General features: G+C 50.4%; 2 protein-coding genes across 8 annotated transcripts in view; one reads left to right on the top strand and one right to left on the bottom strand.

Annotated features, from left to right (window-relative positions):
* Positions 1-7,612, bottom strand: part of SAFB (scaffold attachment factor B) — a 36,649-nt gene extending 29,037 nt beyond the window's left edge. For 2 of the 4 annotated variants that reach the window (XM_059388747.1, XM_059388748.1), the window contains exons 1-2: positions 7,286-7,612; positions 4,274-4,358 (exon numbers count right to left, since the gene is read on the bottom strand). In XM_059388747.1, the coding sequence (XP_059244730.1) occupies positions 4,274-4,358; positions 7,286-7,474 (274 nt within the window). In that variant the 5' untranslated portion in view covers positions 7,475-7,612. The remainder of the gene's footprint in view (positions 1-4,273; positions 4,359-7,285) is intronic. The other 2 variants (XM_059388749.1, XM_059388750.1) reach the window with 1 other exon arrangement.
* Positions 7,613-7,862: 250 nt separating this feature from the next.
* Positions 7,863-17,583, top strand: part of SAFB2 (scaffold attachment factor B2) — a 32,534-nt gene continuing 22,813 nt past the window's right edge. For 2 of the 4 annotated variants that reach the window (XM_059388744.1, XM_059388743.1), the window contains exons 1-7: positions 7,863-8,141; positions 9,261-9,348; positions 12,738-12,802; positions 12,886-13,089; positions 15,181-15,243; positions 16,023-16,050; positions 16,965-17,475. In XM_059388744.1, the coding sequence (XP_059244727.1) occupies positions 7,956-8,141; positions 9,261-9,348; positions 12,738-12,802; positions 12,886-13,089; positions 15,181-15,243; positions 16,023-16,050; positions 16,965-17,475 (1,145 nt within the window). In that variant the 5' untranslated portion in view covers positions 7,863-7,955. The remainder of the gene's footprint in view (positions 8,142-9,260; positions 9,349-12,737; positions 12,803-12,885; positions 13,090-15,180; positions 15,244-16,022; positions 16,051-16,964; positions 17,476-17,583) is intronic. The other 2 variants (XM_059388746.1, XM_059388745.1) reach the window with 2 other exon arrangements.

Genomic DNA, 17,583 nt, shown 5'->3' with positions numbered 1-17,583 from the left:
ATGTTCTGTACTCTGATCCCTACGTATCTCACAGCACGTGTAAATTCCAAGCGAATTAAACATCCGAATTAAAAAACAAAACCGGGACGCCTGGGTGGCTCAGTTGGCTGGACGACTGCCTTCCGCTCAGGTCATGATCCTGGAGTCCCGGGATCGAGTCCCGCATCGGGCTCCCAGCTCCATGGGGAGTCTGCTTCTCTCTCTGACCTTCTCCTCATTCATGCTCTCTCTCAAGTAAATAAATAAAATCTTTAAAAAAACAACAACAACAACAACAAAAAAAACAAAACCATAAATATTACTCTACAACATAGAATACGTTTTATAATTTTAAAGCAAAGAAGGACTTTTCTTTCTCTCTCTCTTTTTTTGCTTTCTAAAAATAACATAAAAAAAAAAAAGATTTTTATCTATTTAGAGAAAGAGTGTGCAAATGTGCAGGAGCAGAGGGGGAGGGAGAGAATCTCCGCAAATCTGCACTCAGCCTGCCGCGGAGCTCCAGCCCCCGTCCACCTACTTGCAGATGACGACCCGAGATGGAAGTCAACAGTTGGGATGTTTCACTGACTGAGCCACGCAGGCGCCCCAAGGAGGGCCTTTAAAAACACAACAAAATCTAGAAACCAGGGGTGCCTGGGTGGCTTGGTCCTTAAGCAGCTGCCTTCCGCTCTGGTCATGATCCCAGGGTCCTGGCATGGAGCCCTGCATCAGGCTCCCTGCTCCGCGGGAAGCCTGCTTCTCCCTCTCCCACTCCCCCTGCTTGTGCTCCCTCTCTCCCTGTGTCTCTTTCTGTTAAATAAACAAAATCTTTGAAAAAAAAAAAATCTAGAAACCATACAGAATAGGTTCACAGTGCAGACTGTATTAAAGATTAAAACTCAAAGGACCAAAACATCATGCACAAGTCAGGTCAAATGACACACTAGGAAAAACAACTGCGACATTTTAGAGAGCGAGCACTCAAAAATCAGTAAGACAAACTCAGCAGAAAAGTATGCAAAGGGCCTTAAAGGCAGTTCAGAAAGTTCAGATGGCCGATTACCAGAAGCAGTTTAACCTGTAACCAGATGTAAATTAACACTTTACCTGTGAACAAATGCAGATAAACATAGTAGTTTTCTCCTTAAACATAGATTTAACAAGATAATCCTCAATGTTCAGGAAGATTTGCAATAGGCGGCCCTCTGCTCCTGGGTGCTGGTGGAGATACCAGCCAGCACAGTCTGTTAGAAGAGCTACTTGTCAGTAGCTATTTCAAAATGCACATATCCTTGACCCCATAATTCTACTTCTAATTAAGTTATCAAAAAATAGGGCACCTGGGTGGCTCAGTCAGTTGAGCATCTGCCTTGGATTCAGGTTCTGATCCAAGGGTCCTGGGGATCAAGTCCTGCATCCGGCAGGCTCACTGCTCAGCGGGGAGTCTGCTTCTCCCTTTGCCTCTGCCCCTCGCCCCTGCTTGTGCTTTCTCAACTCATCCCCTCCCAAAATATTTTTTTAAAAAATCAAAAAATAGGTTTCTTTACATATAGACATTTCTGGTTCATGGCAGCACTGAAAACTGGAAATGCCAAGTCAAAAATGGAAAAAAAAAAATCTCAACAGTTTAATAACAAAGGAGACTGATGAGCTAAACTGTGGTACACTGATCGGAAAAGTTACAATTACACTGTTTAAAAAAGAATAAAATCTTTGTATACTTTGAGGTACTATGGAAATACGTCCTTAATGTGGAAAATAAAAGAAGCAATCTAAAAAATATTTTGTAAACTAAGACCTATTTCCTTAAGAAAAATACATGTGCACGGTTGTATAAACATGTTTACATATTTACTTTTCCAAAGATTTTATTTACTTATTTATTTTAGAGAGCGAAGGAAACACACACACACACACACACACACACACAACGCGGGCACAGGCACAAGCAGGGAGAGCGCCAGAGGGAGAGGAAGAAGCAGGCTCCCTGCTGAACAAGGAGCCCAAAGATGTGGGACTGGATGCCAGGACCCTGGGATCATGACCTGAGCCAAAGTGAGATGCTTCACCAACTGACCACCCAGGCGCCCCTCTATATATTTACTTTTAGAAGACTGCATACACACAGAAAAGTCTAAGAAAGAATGGCCCACCTTCTAATAATGGGTTACCACCCCCTTACTGGGAAAAAAGAGCTGCTTCTACATTTTACTTAATGCTTACCTATACTTTAAAAAAAAAAAAAAAAAAAAGAAGGACTTAAAGCAAGTACTTTTTTTTTAAGATTTTATTTATTTATTTGACAAAGATCACAAGTAGGCAGAGGCAGGCAGAGAGACAGAGGAAGAAGCAGACTCCCTGCAGAGCAGGGAGGCCGATGCAGGGCTCAATCCCAGGACCTTGGGACCATGATCTGAGCCGAAGGCAGAGGCTTGAACCCACTGAGCCACCCAGGTGCCCCACAATTATTTCTTTTATTAAAAAGAAAGTAAAACACATAAGGAGGCCAAGAAGCTCTATTTTCTACCAGTATGACTATCTTTCTGGGATTTTCCAGTACTCTTATCCTGGCAAAGACATTTACTTGGGCAAAGCCAAAAAATGCACAATGTACTAGGGACCACAGAAGTGACTTCATTCCAAAGTGAGGTTGCCTGACCGCTGCTGTCCAAGGGCTTACACCACACAGTGTGGCTGACCTTAGTCCCTGCCCCTTAGACCTTTCAAACCCAATTCTTCACCACTAGCCAGGTTATATGAGTATTTCATTTTGTTGTGGGGTTCACGCAACAAAGCCACCAATTACCAAAAGAACTTTTAGAACAGTTCAAATGTCCAGTTTTAACTGATTCTTTCTTAAAAACAGTAGTTGAATGTTACTGAATAAAATTACAAGTAAATACTGAAGAAAACTGACAAGAAAGATAGAGCCCCTGCCCCCCAACAATCTCATTAACATGGGGCAGAGTGACATTAGCATTAAAGCAAGATCTAAGCGAGGGCGCCTAGGTGGCTCAGTTGGTTAACGATCTGCCTTTGGCTCTGGTCATGATCCAGGTCCTAGGACTGAGTCCCACACTGGGCTCCTTGCTTGGTGGGGAACCTGCTTCTCCCTCTGCCTGCCACCCTCCAGCCTGTGAGCTTCCTGGCAAATGCTGACAAACAAATAAAATCTTTAAAAAAAAAAAAAAAAAGGCAAGGCCTAAGGAACCTGGTCATGACCGTGCAGAGGGCAAAGGGGGGAGGAGTTGCTACTGGTGGGATCACAGGTGTTTGCTGATAAACAAGGACTTGACTGCAGACACATGGGGAGAGGGGTAGGCAGAGAACGTAAGCCTAGGCAAAAGAGGACCAAGAAAGGGAAGCACATCTTCGGCACTTGACTAAAGCGCAGGATGCAGTAGAGGAACGCTGAAGGGGAGAAGGAAATGGGAGATTTCGGTCTGATGGTAACGGTCCCTACTGCCATGTGGACTGGAGCACTTATGCACTAGGCAATTTTTTTTTTTTAATATTTTATTTATTTATTTGACAGAGAGAAATTACAAGTACACTGAGAGGCAGGCAGAGAGAGAGAGAAGGAAGCAGGCTCCCTGCTGAGCAGAGAGCCCCATGCGGGACTCGATCCCAGGACCCTGAGATCATGACCTGAGCCCAAGGCAGCGGCTTAACCCACTGAGCCACCCAGGCGCCCCTGCACTAGGCAATTTTAAAAGCAAAGTCTGTGAAACTGACAACTCTCTTTCGGCCAGGTGGTATTTAAAGATTTTATTTATTTATTTGTCAGAGACAGAGGGAGAGAGAGCAAATGAGCACAGGCAGACGCAGAAGCAAGCTCCCCGTTGAGCAAGGAGCCTGATGCAGGACTCGATCCCAGGACCCTGGGATCATGACCTGAGCTGAAGGCAGCCGCTTAACCAACTGAGCCACCCAGGCGCCCCGGCCAGGTGGTATTTAAAAGAGAAATTCCATTCCTCAGTCAGAGAAGTAGGAGACCCAAGCAGCCCTAAGTTCTATGTAAAGAAGGTTGAAAGTCTGGGTAAACGAGGGCTGCGGAGCGCCCGATGAACCAACATGCAAACATCCCTCCCATCCTCTTAGAATTCCCAAGTACTAGAAAAAGAAAATACACTGGAGAGATCTTGAAGGAAACGCAAAGCTTCATCCCAGGCCCTTTGGATTCACAGGGTAGTTCCCAGACCCCAAACACAGCCAGGTGAACAGGCTCATTAGCAAAGGAAATAACTGCGAAGGAAGTTCTCAACATTAGCCGTGCTGATAAAATCCTCCATACCTTTGCTGGATCTCTTTGACGTCTTCTTGTTTCCTTCGGAGGTGATTTCAATTTCGTCAGGATTACCCCCCTCATCTTCAATTGCCTAGAGGGGAGGTTAAAAAAAGGTTTACCAAAAAAGGCAGCACACAGACTTGACTTTCACAGAAACTTCAGGTTGCTGATCTGGAAAGGGCCTCCCTCTGCCCATCCGCGCTCTTGCTCTCCCTTGGACAATGGCTCTGGAGTCAACTTGTTTCTTGGTATTCATATCGCCACCATCTAGATCATCCTATTCCTGGACCCAAGGGACCTCAGAAAGGAAAAAGCACAGTCCCTTCCCGAGACTTTACCCAGCAATGTGTTGTTTGACCCTCTGTGACTCCCTCTCCATGCCATGCCTACACTTGGCACTGTCTGGACAGATACTTATACTCACTCGGCTGAGATTGTACTGTGTGTGCCATGAGGCTGGACATAACCGCACTACCTCATCAGATCATGCACATCTAAGACTGACTCCCAAGGTCTTGCTCTTAACCAGTAGGGGACTTGCCTGAAAGGGTAAGGAATTAAAACCATCTCTTGGTAAGCCCCACCTCCCACCCAAGAGCTCATCGTTCCCTTGAGCAGCCCACACCCACACTCGGCACAGTGCGGAGCACCAAGGAGGCGCACAGCAAACGATTCCTGAGCATGTCCTCAGTGATATTCTTGGATACTGGACTTCGATTTTAGGTTTTACCGATAACCCTTTCTCTTCTTATTGCATTATCCTGCGAGTAAGAATTCTGTTTAAAACTACTTCAAATAGAATCTTTTATATGCAGACGGTTTCAGAAATTTCAGATCTTCAGGAGTTTCTCAGCGTGGAAGTCTGAATTTGCAAGAGCTGTGAATTTGTGGGCTTACACGCTCCATATCTGATCTACACCAGGAACAAAAAAAATCTCTCTTCTCTCTGTAAACCAGGGTGAGGAGGAGGAACTGGGAGTTCTACTCTGGAATCAAGGAAAGCACAACCAGAATATCTGTCCCATTCTTCCTGGCAAAAGAGAATTCTGGAATACCACTAGGAGACCAGAGAACTGCTCCAGACAGGTGTACCGTTTTGCCCCTCAGTAAATCTCCTCTGGGTGCAGTGCTTACAGGATCATCCCTAGGGACGCTGCAGGCTATGAGTCATCCTTACAGAGCTCGGGAAACTACTCTTTGTGCTCCTTCCACCTTTTCCTCATTTGCCCTTTCTGGAAAAATGACCAAAAAGGGGGGGGGGGGGGACACTAACTAGACGGTAGAAGTAAAAAAGAAAAAGTCAATCAGTAATTCTAGACTCACTTGGGTCAAGTAGCAGGTAAACATACAGGCTGCTGCTATTTACATGCTGTGACCACACCCCTAAGAAAATGAAAACAGAAGAAATGAAAAATGGCTCGAAGAGGACAGTGATGGAGGCTCCTTGAAGTCACACACCAGTCTCAGCCACCAAATCTGACTGGAACTCAGTGCCATCCTATCCTCTTTGCCGGCTTGCAGACTGGGAGTAAAAACGATAAAAGTCCCAATTTCACTTTGCTTGAGGGGAGACCCTGGTGGCAACCCTCAACCTTCCAGCAATTTTTCTAGATCATCTTTGTTGATGAACTACCTGCCCTGAGGTGAGCCAAGGGAATTCGTATCCATAGAGAAACAAACAAACTCAAGGTGTAAGAGCCCCACAGACTCTGGGCTCATCAACCCACCATTTCCGAGCCCTAGCTTCCTCATCCGAAAAATGAGAACCAATCCCTACTCCTGCTTAATGGTAATCAGTAATAATTAATGCCCTGGTCCTCCGTCGCGGGGGAGCCAGGATGGTGGAAAGAGTCCCAAGTCACACCGTCTGCGGGGGCTGGGTGGGGAGGTGGCCGAGGCTGAGATTACACCCAAGTCCCAAGATGAGAACAGGCAGACGGGAGAGGAGCACAAAAGCCAACCAGAGTCCGGGAAAGGGGAAGCAGCAGGCCCCGAACGTTTAATGAACTGCTCAGGCTCCGGCACCGGCCCCTCAGAACCCTCACGGCAGGGACCACAGTCCTGCTGCTGCACAGGACAAACGGAGGCACGCAGAGGAAAAGTGCATTGTGACAACGATCGCGTCTCCCGCGCCAGGCAGCGAGCCAAGCCCGGTTCATCCTAACACGAAAGCTAGCTCTTTGCGGCTCCTTCCGGCATAAACAGGTCGAGCGCGCGTCCGACCTCGTCCGCGCCACGGAGACCCGGCAGAGGCCCGAGGCCAGACCCCAGAACGGGCGCCCTGCCTGCCTGCCTGCCTGCCGGCGAAGCCCCGCGGCCGCCCTCACGGCCCCCGCCGGGTCTCCCACGTTGCCGCCCGCTACCGCAAACAGCGCTTCCCTTTCCGCGTTACTTCCCCGACCCGGGACTAGCGAGCCCACAAGCCGTCTTGTTTTGTTTTAACCTCCGAACTTGTTCCCGGCGCAGTCGCTCGCTAAACTAGCCCCTCTCCTCGAAGGACGTCCACCCTCCCCGGTCGGCGAGCGTCGGAGCCTCCAGGGGAAGCCCGGCGGCCAGCGCGGGCTCAGGAAATCGGCAGGCCTGTCGCCACGGCCGTGTGACCTTGGCCGAGTCCCCCCACCTGGCCCAGGAAACGAGGGCTTCCGGGTTTCCCGTCGTTTCTGGAGGCTGGGGTGGGCCCCTGAGAGGAAGGCCGCGCGGCGCGGCGGCGGGCGCGGAGAACGGGAGCCCTCGGCCTGGGTGCCCCGCCGCCCTCCACCGCAAGGCCGCGGCGCCGTCGCCGGGTCGCGCCCAGATGTCGCGCTCTCCCCACGGCGGCGCTGAGGTTCGCACCCCGGCCGCGCTGGGGTGGGAGCTCCCTCGTGGGCCCGGGAGGAGCCGGGAGAAGCCTGGAGCGCCAGACCAGACACAGGCCCCACACCGGGCCGGGGGCGGACCCCGAGGCCAGGGGACCCCGGTCGCGGCCGCCAGGACCCCCCTTCCCACCTCCTTCCCGCCCCCGCAGGGCCCCAGCTCTACCTTTTTGAGCCGCTCCATCAAAACGCTCTTGTTGCCGCTCGAGTCCAGATTCCGTTTCCTCAGCTCCGCCCGCAGATCGATCACCCGCAGATCGCTGAGCCGCCGCGTCCCGGTCTCCGACGAGGCAGAGCTCAGAGCCGCTGCGCCCACCGCACCCGAATCGCCTAGGCCTGAAAGAGTCTCCGCCATTCCAGGGACCCTGGCTCCGCCGCCCACTTCACACAGAACCGGGCCGGTTTTATCTGGGTACCTAGCACAAAATGGCGCCGCCTGCGAGGGAACCGCTCCAGCCGCCCTGGCGCGCCTCGCTTCTGCGCAGGCGCACCCGGCGCGGAGCCGACGCTGCCGGTCGCATTTGCACATGCGTGGTGAGCACTAAAAGGGAAGTGCGCAGGCGCATTGCATCTCGCCAGCCTCCCGCCGCGAACGGCCGTGACACATGCGTGCTGCAGTTACGACGCCTGCGCGTTGTGGTGGGGAACGTGCGGTTGGTCGACGCGCGAGCGCGCGTGCTGTTAAGAAAGCTGGCAAGTGCGGCACGCATGCGCGGCCGGAAAGCGGGGCGGGAGGAAGCGAGTGCGTTTTCCTCTTAGGCGGCGCCATTTTGTGCCCAGAGCCGCTACAGCCGCCGGCGGTGTGGGAAGAGGGTGGCGGGGCCGTGAGACCTGGGATGGCGGAGACTCTGGCAGGGTCCAGCGAGTCGGGTTCTGGCACAGCCGCTGTCGGATCGGGTGCCTCGGAGGCCGGGACGCGGCGGCTGAGTGACTTGCGGGTGATAGACCTGCGGGCGGAGCTGAAGAAGCGGAATCTGGACACGGGCGGCAACAAGAGCGTCTTGATGGAGCGGCTCAAGAAGGTGAGGCGGCTCGACGTCCCGGGTGGGAACAGGAGGCCGGGGCACGCCCCCGTGCCGGCCTGTCAGCGCGATTGCCGGACACGGGCCCGCCTCCACCTTTTCGCCTTGTGACCGACCCCGGCCCGAGCCAGCGGGGACCGGGGGGCCCGGCTCTGTGACCTTAGCCCGTCACCACCCCTCTCTGTACCTTGTTTTTGCTCCTCCTTGCAGCTGGTCGCCTCGAGAGTGCTGAAAGCGCGTCCTTTCAGCCGCCGAGCGGCCGCCTGGACTTCTTCCGGGCTCCGGTCGGAGACTCGGTTCTGTGACCTTGGATAGGTGCTTTTATCTCCCCGCGCCTCAGTTTCCCCCCCTGGGGAACGGAGGAACGAAGAGCCTTTGAGATATTAAAGGGGTGGGGGTTGTGGCTGTTCCCACTCCTGGACTTTCGCTCCTGTCATGCCCCACCCCCGCCCTTCCAGGGCTTCTCCTGGTTGGTGCCTTCCAGGGCTCCTCTCTCTACCTGAGATGTCTCCCCGCGGGCTGGCTCAGGTGTTGCTCCATCTCCCGCTCCCGGTGTTCATGCCCCACCTGGCCGCGTTCAACCCCGCGCCGAGTTTGGAGGGATTGCTGACTCTCCCGCCGGAGCAAGCTCTTAGCTCGAGTTTACCATGGAGCGCCCAGTCCTGTGCCCGTCTGGAGGAGGGCACCGAGCAGCACCCGCCCCCCCCCCCAATCTGTCGGGTGGGGTTTTTCCCCAGAGGTCAAACCTGGCTTGTGGAACCCCGCTCAGCCTTACAGATGGTGGACTTAGCGCGGTGTCTCTTTGATGGTGATCAGTATTAAAGTGGAGGTTTGGGCAAGATCGAGTTTAAGGGCCATTGTGAAACTAGACATTGACCCGCACCCTGGAGCCCCAGCTCTCCCATCCCTTTGTCTTTTGTGCTTAGGGCCCCGAGAGAACCGAGTTGTGCTGGGTTCATCCCGTGCCTTCTGGGCTGGCAGCCCAGATAGTATGACCGGAGTTACTCCTCTTTCCAAGTGTTTGACTTTGTTTGCTGGGGCGTCGTTATTTAACAAAGAACGGTGTGTGCCCTGCAGCTGTCCACGGTGTTGTAGTGAAGTTTCATCTCTTCTTAATAGGCGGTTAAGGAAGAAGGGCAGGATCCTGATGAAATTGGTGTCGCCTTGGAAGCCACAAGCAAGAGGACAGCAAAGAGATACATTAAAGGTACCCGCGCGTACTTACTGCCGCTGGAGGCCTGAGCGTGTAGAGAACTTCCTTACAGATCGAATTTTTGAACACCATTTCTGACCTTTGGGGCAGGAAAATGTCCTTGGCCTTCATTGTTCCCCTCTAACAAATAGGCTTGGTTTTCACTGCCTTACACGTAGCTCTGTCAGGAGTGCCGGAAAAAGTAGAGAGTTGTGCAGGTGCTATGTAAATTAAAATTGAATCATGTGTTAGAGACCTCTTGGCTCGTTGTTGGGATTCAGAAAGAACCAGCGTAAGGCACACTCTTAAAGCTGCCCCGAGCAACCAAATACGCTACGTGGCTTCCTTGCTAGAAGTTCAAAACACGATTTCAAACCACAGAAAACGACACCAGTCTGAGACAGAGTAGAACTCAGTATCTTTAAGGATCCAAAATAGATTGTTGGAGAATTTGCACCCAGCCTTTTTTTTTTTTTAAACCAGTGAGTTGTTTTTTGTTTTGTTTTGTTTTTAGAATCTTATTTTTAAGGGGCGCCTGGGTGGCTGAGTGGGTTAAGCCTCTGCCTTTGGCTCAGGTCATGATCTCAGGGTCCTGGGATGGAGCCCCACATCCAGCTCTCTGCTCAGCGGGGAGCCTGCTCCCCCCCAACCTCTTTCTGCCTGCCTCTCTGCCTACTTGTGATCTCTCTGTCAAATAAATAAATAGATAAATCTTAAAAAATAAAAAAAGAAAGAAAAATCTTATTTTTAAGTAATCTCTATATTCGATGTGGGGCTCATATTTACAACCCCAAGATCAAGATTCACATGTTCTACGCGCTGAGCCAGCCAGGCGCCCCACAGTGAGATTTCTTTTTTTTTTTTCCCGAATTGAGGTATAGTTCATATACTATAGAATTCACTCATTTACAGCGTACACTTCATTGCTTTTTTTTTTTTTTTTAAGATTTTATTTATTTATTTGACAGAGATCACAAGTAGGCAGAGAGGCAGGCAGAGAGAGAGGAGGAAGCAGGCTCCCCGCCAAGCAGAGAGCCCGACTCAGGGCTCAATCCCAGGTCCCTGGGATCATGACCTGAGCTGAAGGCAGAGGCTTTAACCCACTGAGCCACCCAGGCGCCCCAAGGAGTTACATTTTAAGCTGAATTTGAACCCATCGATGTGTTTTTATTGATCTTGTAATGGTCGAGTGTAAGTGCTGACTAGTCAGGCGAGCAGAGGCTGAGCAATGTGTATCTGTCCGTCTAAAAGTTCTTAGTGGAAGTCTCTAACGGAGGCGCTCCTTTAAAACTTGGGAGGGTCAAGGCTTACTAATCAAAGTGTTCTTGGCTCTTAACAGGGATCTTTGCACCATTAGACAAACCAAACCTCAGCCAAGGGCTCGCAGCGCATGTCTGAATGTCTGGGTTACAGTTTAGGTGACGGTAAAACCACTTGGACTTAACATTTTGTCAAAAAAGCTTTGGTAATACTTATTTTTGTTGGTACAAAGAGATGACAGTCCCAGGGGAGCTGTAGTGGGATAAGAAGGGCACTGGTCCCTTCCCCTTTTTTTCTGAGAAGTCGCCAAAAGCAGGGAGAGAAAACAGGTGGCCCCAGCCCTGTTTGGTGGAGGTGGTGGAGCTGGGCTGTTACTCTGTAGCAGTCTGGACACACAAAGCGCTGACCCTCGTGGTGTCCTGGTTGGAACTAGGTCTTCAAGATTATGTAAAAGTAAAAAGTAAGTTAAACTTTCTGAGAAAAACACTTCAGGTTGAGACAAGGGAACGTCTCTTTAGCTCATTGAAACAGACAAGTTTTGAACCTCGTGGGTTTGTTTGGAAAGATTATAATTTTGGATTAGGTTTTCTAGCCTCTCGGTCCCCCACCCCTGCAGCTTTTGTTACTGAAACCAGGCCTTTGGAGTTGGGGTCCGGACCGCTCTGGCAGCGTTGGTCATCCCCCCCTTTCCTTCAGGGCACTTTGCAGTCTGCATCTGTCCTGTTGGCGTCCTGGGTACTGCAGACCCTGAAAGTGGGTGCTGCTGCCACACACGTTGAGAACCACTTTTAAGAGGTGAACCGAATACCTGTGTGTCGGGTGCAGCTACTAAGCCTGCTGGTGTTGTGGGAGCCAGTGACGGAGAGGCCACAGTGCCCCACACACAGTAAAGCCACACATCTTGAGTGAGTGTCTCGATGGCGGCGCAGAGATCGCTTCAGTGTACACACTGCAGTCTGGGTCTTTATGCAAAGATCGATGTCCCTTTGGTGTGGTTTTTCTCGTTTCAAGAGAAAATTGAGAAATTTCAGGAGAAAATTCTTGTAAAAAATTACAAGAACCATACTTCTAGATACTTTAGAAAACGTAAGAAGTATGCCTGTGAAAATAAAATCATCTCTAATGTTATCATCTTGTATTTTAACCCCTGTTGGTGACTGCTTAAGTTGTTCTCGTGTGTGTATTTTATAAATGGTCTTTATCCTTGATTGCATCCATATGTGTACGCGCCTTTTCATGAAAGTGGAACTACTCTCTGTGGTTCCCCCCCACTGTGGGCATTTTCCTATATCATTATTCCTTAGAAGTATAATTTTTTTTTTTTTTAAAGATTTTATTTATTTATTTGACAGAGATAAATCACAAGTAGGCAGAGAGGCAGGCAGAGAGAGAGAGAGGAGGAAGCAGGCTCCCCGCTGAGCAGAGAGCCCGATGCGGGACTCGATCCCAGGACCCTGAGATCATGACCTGAGCCGAAGGCAGCGGCTTAACCACTGAGCCACCCAGGCGCCCAGAAGTATAATTTTTTTTTAAGATTTTGTTTATTTATTTGACAGAGAGATCACAAGGAGGCAGAGAGGCAGGCAGAGAGGTGGAAGCAGGCTCCCCGCTGAGCAGACCCCCAGGACCCCAAGATCACAACCTGAGCAGAAGGCAGAGGCTTAACCCATTGAGCCACCCAGGCGCCCCCATAATTTTTTTTTTTAAGTTGTAAGACGTCGTGTGGTGGGCCACCGTGTTTTGCCTGCTTGGTGCTGTTGACTGTTGGGGGCGGGTCATTCTTCCCGGCAGGCGCTGTCCTTCGTGCTCTGTCCTTCACGCTCGCGTCGCCCAGCATCCCGGGTCACTCCCACCCGCCGCCGGGAGCATCCCTGAGTTGTGACGCCAGAAACGTTTCCTGTCGTCGCCAGATTCCCCTCCACTTCCCTTGTTGAGGACAGCTGGTGGCCCGCACATGAACACACTGTAGTGATTTGAATGTTTGGGCTGTATACAGTTTCTAGATAGATGGGTTACGGTTTTGGTTTGGTCCCAGACATTTTAGCGCATGCCCTTAACTGGGGGGATTTCTAGAATAAAAGGTACGCACATTTTGTAGGCCAGAACCTGAGTATTATCTGATTAAAAAATTATTTTGTCATCAGGACAAAAGATGGAGGAAGAAGGTGCAGAAGACAACGGCCTGGAAGAAGATTCCAGAGACGGGCAGGTATGGGGCGTCCGCGGCCGAGGCGCTAGCAGGAGCTCCGTGACCAGCCGCCCCGTCGCTGACACCGTGCGTTCTCTTGGCAGGAGGATGCGGACGCAGGGTCCGACAGCTTGCAGAGCCTCGGCGTGATGGATGTGGGTGTGTGGGAAGAGAGCGAAGTTGAGAATCGCAGTGCTCCCGGCTTTGGGGAGGACGGTGCTGACAGCATTCTCGGTTCCCTTTGTGACAGCAAAGAATACGTGGCGGCCCGACGGCGAGAGCTCCCGGCGCAGCTCGCAGAGCACGCTGTAGGTGACTTGATGACACGGGGGAAGGTGCCTGCAGCCCTGGGGCTCCGTGGTGCTCCCGGGCCACCGTGCAGAGTGAGCACACGCTGGCGGTTGGGTAGCACAGCACCCCGGTCAGCGGTCACCATAAACACAGGGTACCTGTCTCGGGCCTCGTGGTAAATGATGTCTGTTTAAACAGCGTGCAAGTCCGATGTTAGCTGGCGCCTAACTTTTCAACGGTCCTGAGGAGTCGTTTGATACAAGGGCGAGAGGCCCTTCCTCGGCATGAGTCGGAAAAGGCTGACATTGTTGGTAAAAGTATTTTCCTTTGAAAAACAGGAAACCAAAAACAATTCGTCATGTTAGAATTCGGGTCTTCCTGTTGTTGTTTTTTTTCTATTTTAAGATTTTATTTGTTTACTTATTTATTTTATTTATTTGAGAGATCACAAGTAGGCAGAGAGGGGGCCAGGTAGGCTCCCCACTGAGCAGAGAGCCCAATGCGGGGCTCGATCCCAGGACCCTGGGATCACGACCTGAGCCGAAGGCAGAGGCATTAATCCACGGAGCCACCCAGGCGCCCCTTCTTGTTGGTCTTTGTAGGATGTGCTCTAGGCACAAGGTTAGATGGTGATGTTGAAAGACATGAGTGAGGGAAAGCGCTCATGCCCTCGGAAGCACCCCGAAGCACCCCTCCCGTGGGGAAGAAAAACCACTCTTAATGTTCCTGTATATAAAGGAGGACTTGAATTCTATTAACAATGTTACTTTCTCGAGCTTTCGCTTCATTTGGTGAGGAATTCTGTGGCCATTCTAAAACTGATTGCCATTTTAATCCTACTACCTTGGTGCATTTAGCCTCTTCGTTTCCTTGATAATTTTTTGTATTTGGGTTAGGTTTTCTATTCTCACTGTCCTTTTCTTTTATTTTTTTAAGTGGGAGGGAAAGAAAAAGTGCTCTCGGACTGGACTTTCAATGTTAAAGGTCAAAAATCACAAACACCACTGCCCCTCAGCCTAGGGTGACGATGAGTAACTGACCTGCTGGTCTTGGCCTCTCTCGGTACAATCCTGCTGTGTGTTAATTATTTCCAGAGCACGGACTTGGTTTCTTACGTCTTGGTTAATCGAAGTATCCAGGTCATGAGCTTCAAACCTGGAAAAGGGGGAAAAAAAAAAACATTTGGGAGGGCATAGTTTTTGTATTTCACTTAAGAAGTAAAAAGCTCTCGGGGCGCGTGGGTGGCTCAATGGGTTAATCCTCTGCCTTCAGCTCAGGTCATGATCCCAGAGTCCTGGGATCAAGCTCCCCTGAGCGGAGAGCCTGCTTCCTCCTCTCTCTCTGCCTGCCTCTCTACCTACTTGTGACTTGTCTCTGCCAAAGAAATAAATAAAATCTTTATTAAAAAAAAAAAAGGAAGAAGAAGAAGTAAAAAGCTTTCAAACAGTGACGTGTAAGATAGTAGTTCAGTTAAATGTTTTAAATAAGGCACAGTAGGTAAAAGTTCCTGAATATTGTTACCCTATTTTTTTTTTAAGATTTATTTATTTATTTGACAGAAATCACAAGTAGGCAGCAAGGCAGGCAGGGGTGGGGAGGAGCAGGCTCCCCGCAGAGCAGAGAGCCTGATGTGGGACTCGATCCCAGGACCCTGGGATCATGACCTGAGCCGAAAGCAGAGGCTTAACCCACTGAGCCACCCAGGCGTCCCCCCTAGTTATTGTTACTTTTAAAAGCATTGTTAGCAAGTGAAATCAGGGAAGTGTGAAGGTTTTCATTTTCCTTCTGAGCTCTGCTCCGGAAATGGTGTCCGGGTTGCGTGTGTGGACCGCCAACAAACAGATGCTGCCTGGGAATAGAGTGTGCATGTTCCTGGGCCGGTGCCAACTGAGCACCTGCTGTCTGGGAGACCCGCTCAGAGGTTCTGTGCCACCTGGCCCTGGAGCCGGCGGGGAGGCCACCAGAAACCCAACAACAGCAGTGGACTTGGAGGGGGCAGTGGGCACTTGAGGGTAGTGGACACGTAGGCCGCTCAGGAACTGGTGAGGTGTCGGGCTGGCACTCACAGCTCTGTCTCCACTAAGTGGTTCTCTGTTTTTGTCTTTCAGGTGGATGGGGAGGGCTTCGAGAACACTTTGGACGCTTCGTCACTGGATTTCAAAGTACCTCCGGTAAGTGACCTTTCTGGTGCTACAGGGCTGGAGATGCAACACAAGTGCTTGGTTTTCCTTGGAGAGAGAGGGCGTGTGTTTGTGTAAGAAGGATTCGTTCAGTGCTTATGCTGAGCTGAGTGCCCGTGGTAAGAGGTCAAGCCAAACAAGTAGTCTTAACTGTTTGCATTCTAGTGGGGATGGAGTTCATAATTAGGAAGGAGAAGTTCTTCCAGGGAGAAGTTGAAGGGGTTGTGCTGTAAATGCTCCCAGAGGAAGCCCTACCCAAACTGAGGTCCCACCGGTGGGCCAGGAGGGAGACTGGCTGAATGTAGGGCTGGAGGCCGCCGACATGGGTAGGCCTGACTGCCCGAGTCTGTGGGTCAGGGAAAGGATTTGGCCCATTGTCTTAAGTTCAATGGGCAGTCAGGAAGGTTTTGAGAGAGGTGAACAGATCGTTTTGTTGACAGGTTCCAGTTATAAATCACAGCTTACTTGGGGAGAAATAGAGCTTTCTCAGATCTGGTATGACATACGGAGCAGTCTCTGTCTTTGCTCTCTCCAGAGGCTGCTAGGGCTACCAGACCCTCCAGGGAGAACGGAATAGGCCGAGTGTCACTGCTGTGCCAGGGAGAGGGCAACATAATGGGCTTCTCACCGAATGCTCCCAGAATGGAATAGGGTCATTTTGAGTGGAAAATGTTGATTCGCATGTGATTGAAGCCATGTCTGCCAGGAAAATATATTTGCTCAGTTTTTAAGTGCCTTGTGGATTTCTTTCTCTTTTCTTTTTAAAACAGGATATTGAAGAAGCTCTCTTGGAGCCAGGTACTGATAAGAGAAACACGACAGTTAATGGTTTGAAAGTTTTCCCACTCTTTTTTTTCAATCTATCTATATATTCTAAGCTGTGTATGGTCGCGTAAATGATTTTAATGGTGGACAATCCAGATCGTACAAGGATCAGAGATTGGAAACCCAGTCATATCACCAGATCTGTGGAAGTGCCCTTCTGGTTTCTGGAGGTCGAATATATTGGGTGAGATGTAGTGATTATCTTCATCTCTCTCACCGCATAGAGGGGCATTTAAGTAATTCCTCCGGTGATTCTTCCATGTGTTTCTACACATGAAACAGATCTTGTGATATTTTGCTGCAGTCTTTTTGATTAATACAGTTAAGGCAGGATAAAGCGGTTGTCAGGGCACTCATAACCCGAGAAGTGACTGGATTCCAGAAGAGGAAACAGAGTCTCTTCAGGAAAATTTCCAATGTGTTATTCCCCTTCTGGACTGCGTTTATCTCCCGCCATCAGAAGAGTTTCTGGTTTGCATATCGGACTGTTCCGTTAAAAGAAGTCGGAAGAAGCTTTGGAAATTGAGCTGTCATCGAATGGTGATCGCATTTGGTTCGGCACCTTGGACACTGGGAAACTAAGTCTGAAGACCCACACTTGAACAAAAACACGAGGAAGACTGTCGAGAAGCAGCCACGTGGTTGTAGGTGTTTGAATCTGTGGGGGCCTTTTCTCTTCCATGTAGCGTAGCGGCTTACTGTAGCAGTCGGTTGGAGCGCAGGTAGTGTAACCGGTGTAACTTTGTGTACCCGCGGGTTTTCCAATCTCTGTGTAGCTAGCGGTTCTCTTCGTGTTAGTGTGGCAGCCGTGCCAGTTCCGCATTTGTGATTGCTTTATTTCCCTGGTAATTAAACCTTGTGCCATTCTATTCCTGTTAAATCCGTAGAAAATGAGAAAATACTCGACATTTTGGGGGAAACTTGTAAATCTGAGCCAGTAAAAGAAGAAGGTTCCGAGCTGGAGCAGCCCTTGGCACAGGATACAAGTAGCGTGGGGCCAGACAGAAAGCTTGCGGAGGAAGAGGACCTTTTTGGCAGCGGCCACCCGGAGGAGGGTGACTTAGATTTGGCCAGCGAGTCAACAGCGCAAGCTCAGGCGAGCAGGGCAGACACCCTGTTAGCGGTAGTGAAAAGGGAGCCCGTGGAGCAGCCAGGCGGTGGCGCGCGGACGGACTGTGAGCCTGTAGGGCTAGAGCAGCCGGTTGAGCAGAGTAGTAAAGCCTCCGAGCGCACGGAAGCCTCTAGCGAGGAGGCCGCGGAAGCGCCCCCGGAAGCCTCAAGCCCAGACCCCAGAGATAGCAAAGAAGACGTGAAGAAGTTTGCTTTTGAAGCTTGTAATGAAGTCCCTCCGGCTCCTAAAGAGTCCTCAGCCAGTGAGGGCGCTGATCAGAAAATGAGGTTTGTTTTTTCTCAGTTTTAGACCAGACGCTATCTCCTTTCCATTGGTCATTTAATGACACACATAAGCTGTTTTTTCTGCAATTGGCCAGCCAGACTGATGCAGTC

This window comes from Mustela nigripes, chromosome 2, assembly GCF_022355385.1.
Source record: "Mustela nigripes isolate SB6536 chromosome 2, MUSNIG.SB6536, whole genome shotgun sequence".
Taxonomy (NCBI): Eukaryota; Metazoa; Chordata; class Mammalia; order Carnivora; family Mustelidae; genus Mustela; species Mustela nigripes.
Note: the sequence above shows the minus strand (reverse complement) of the source record. Positions and strands in the feature narration are given on the sequence as shown.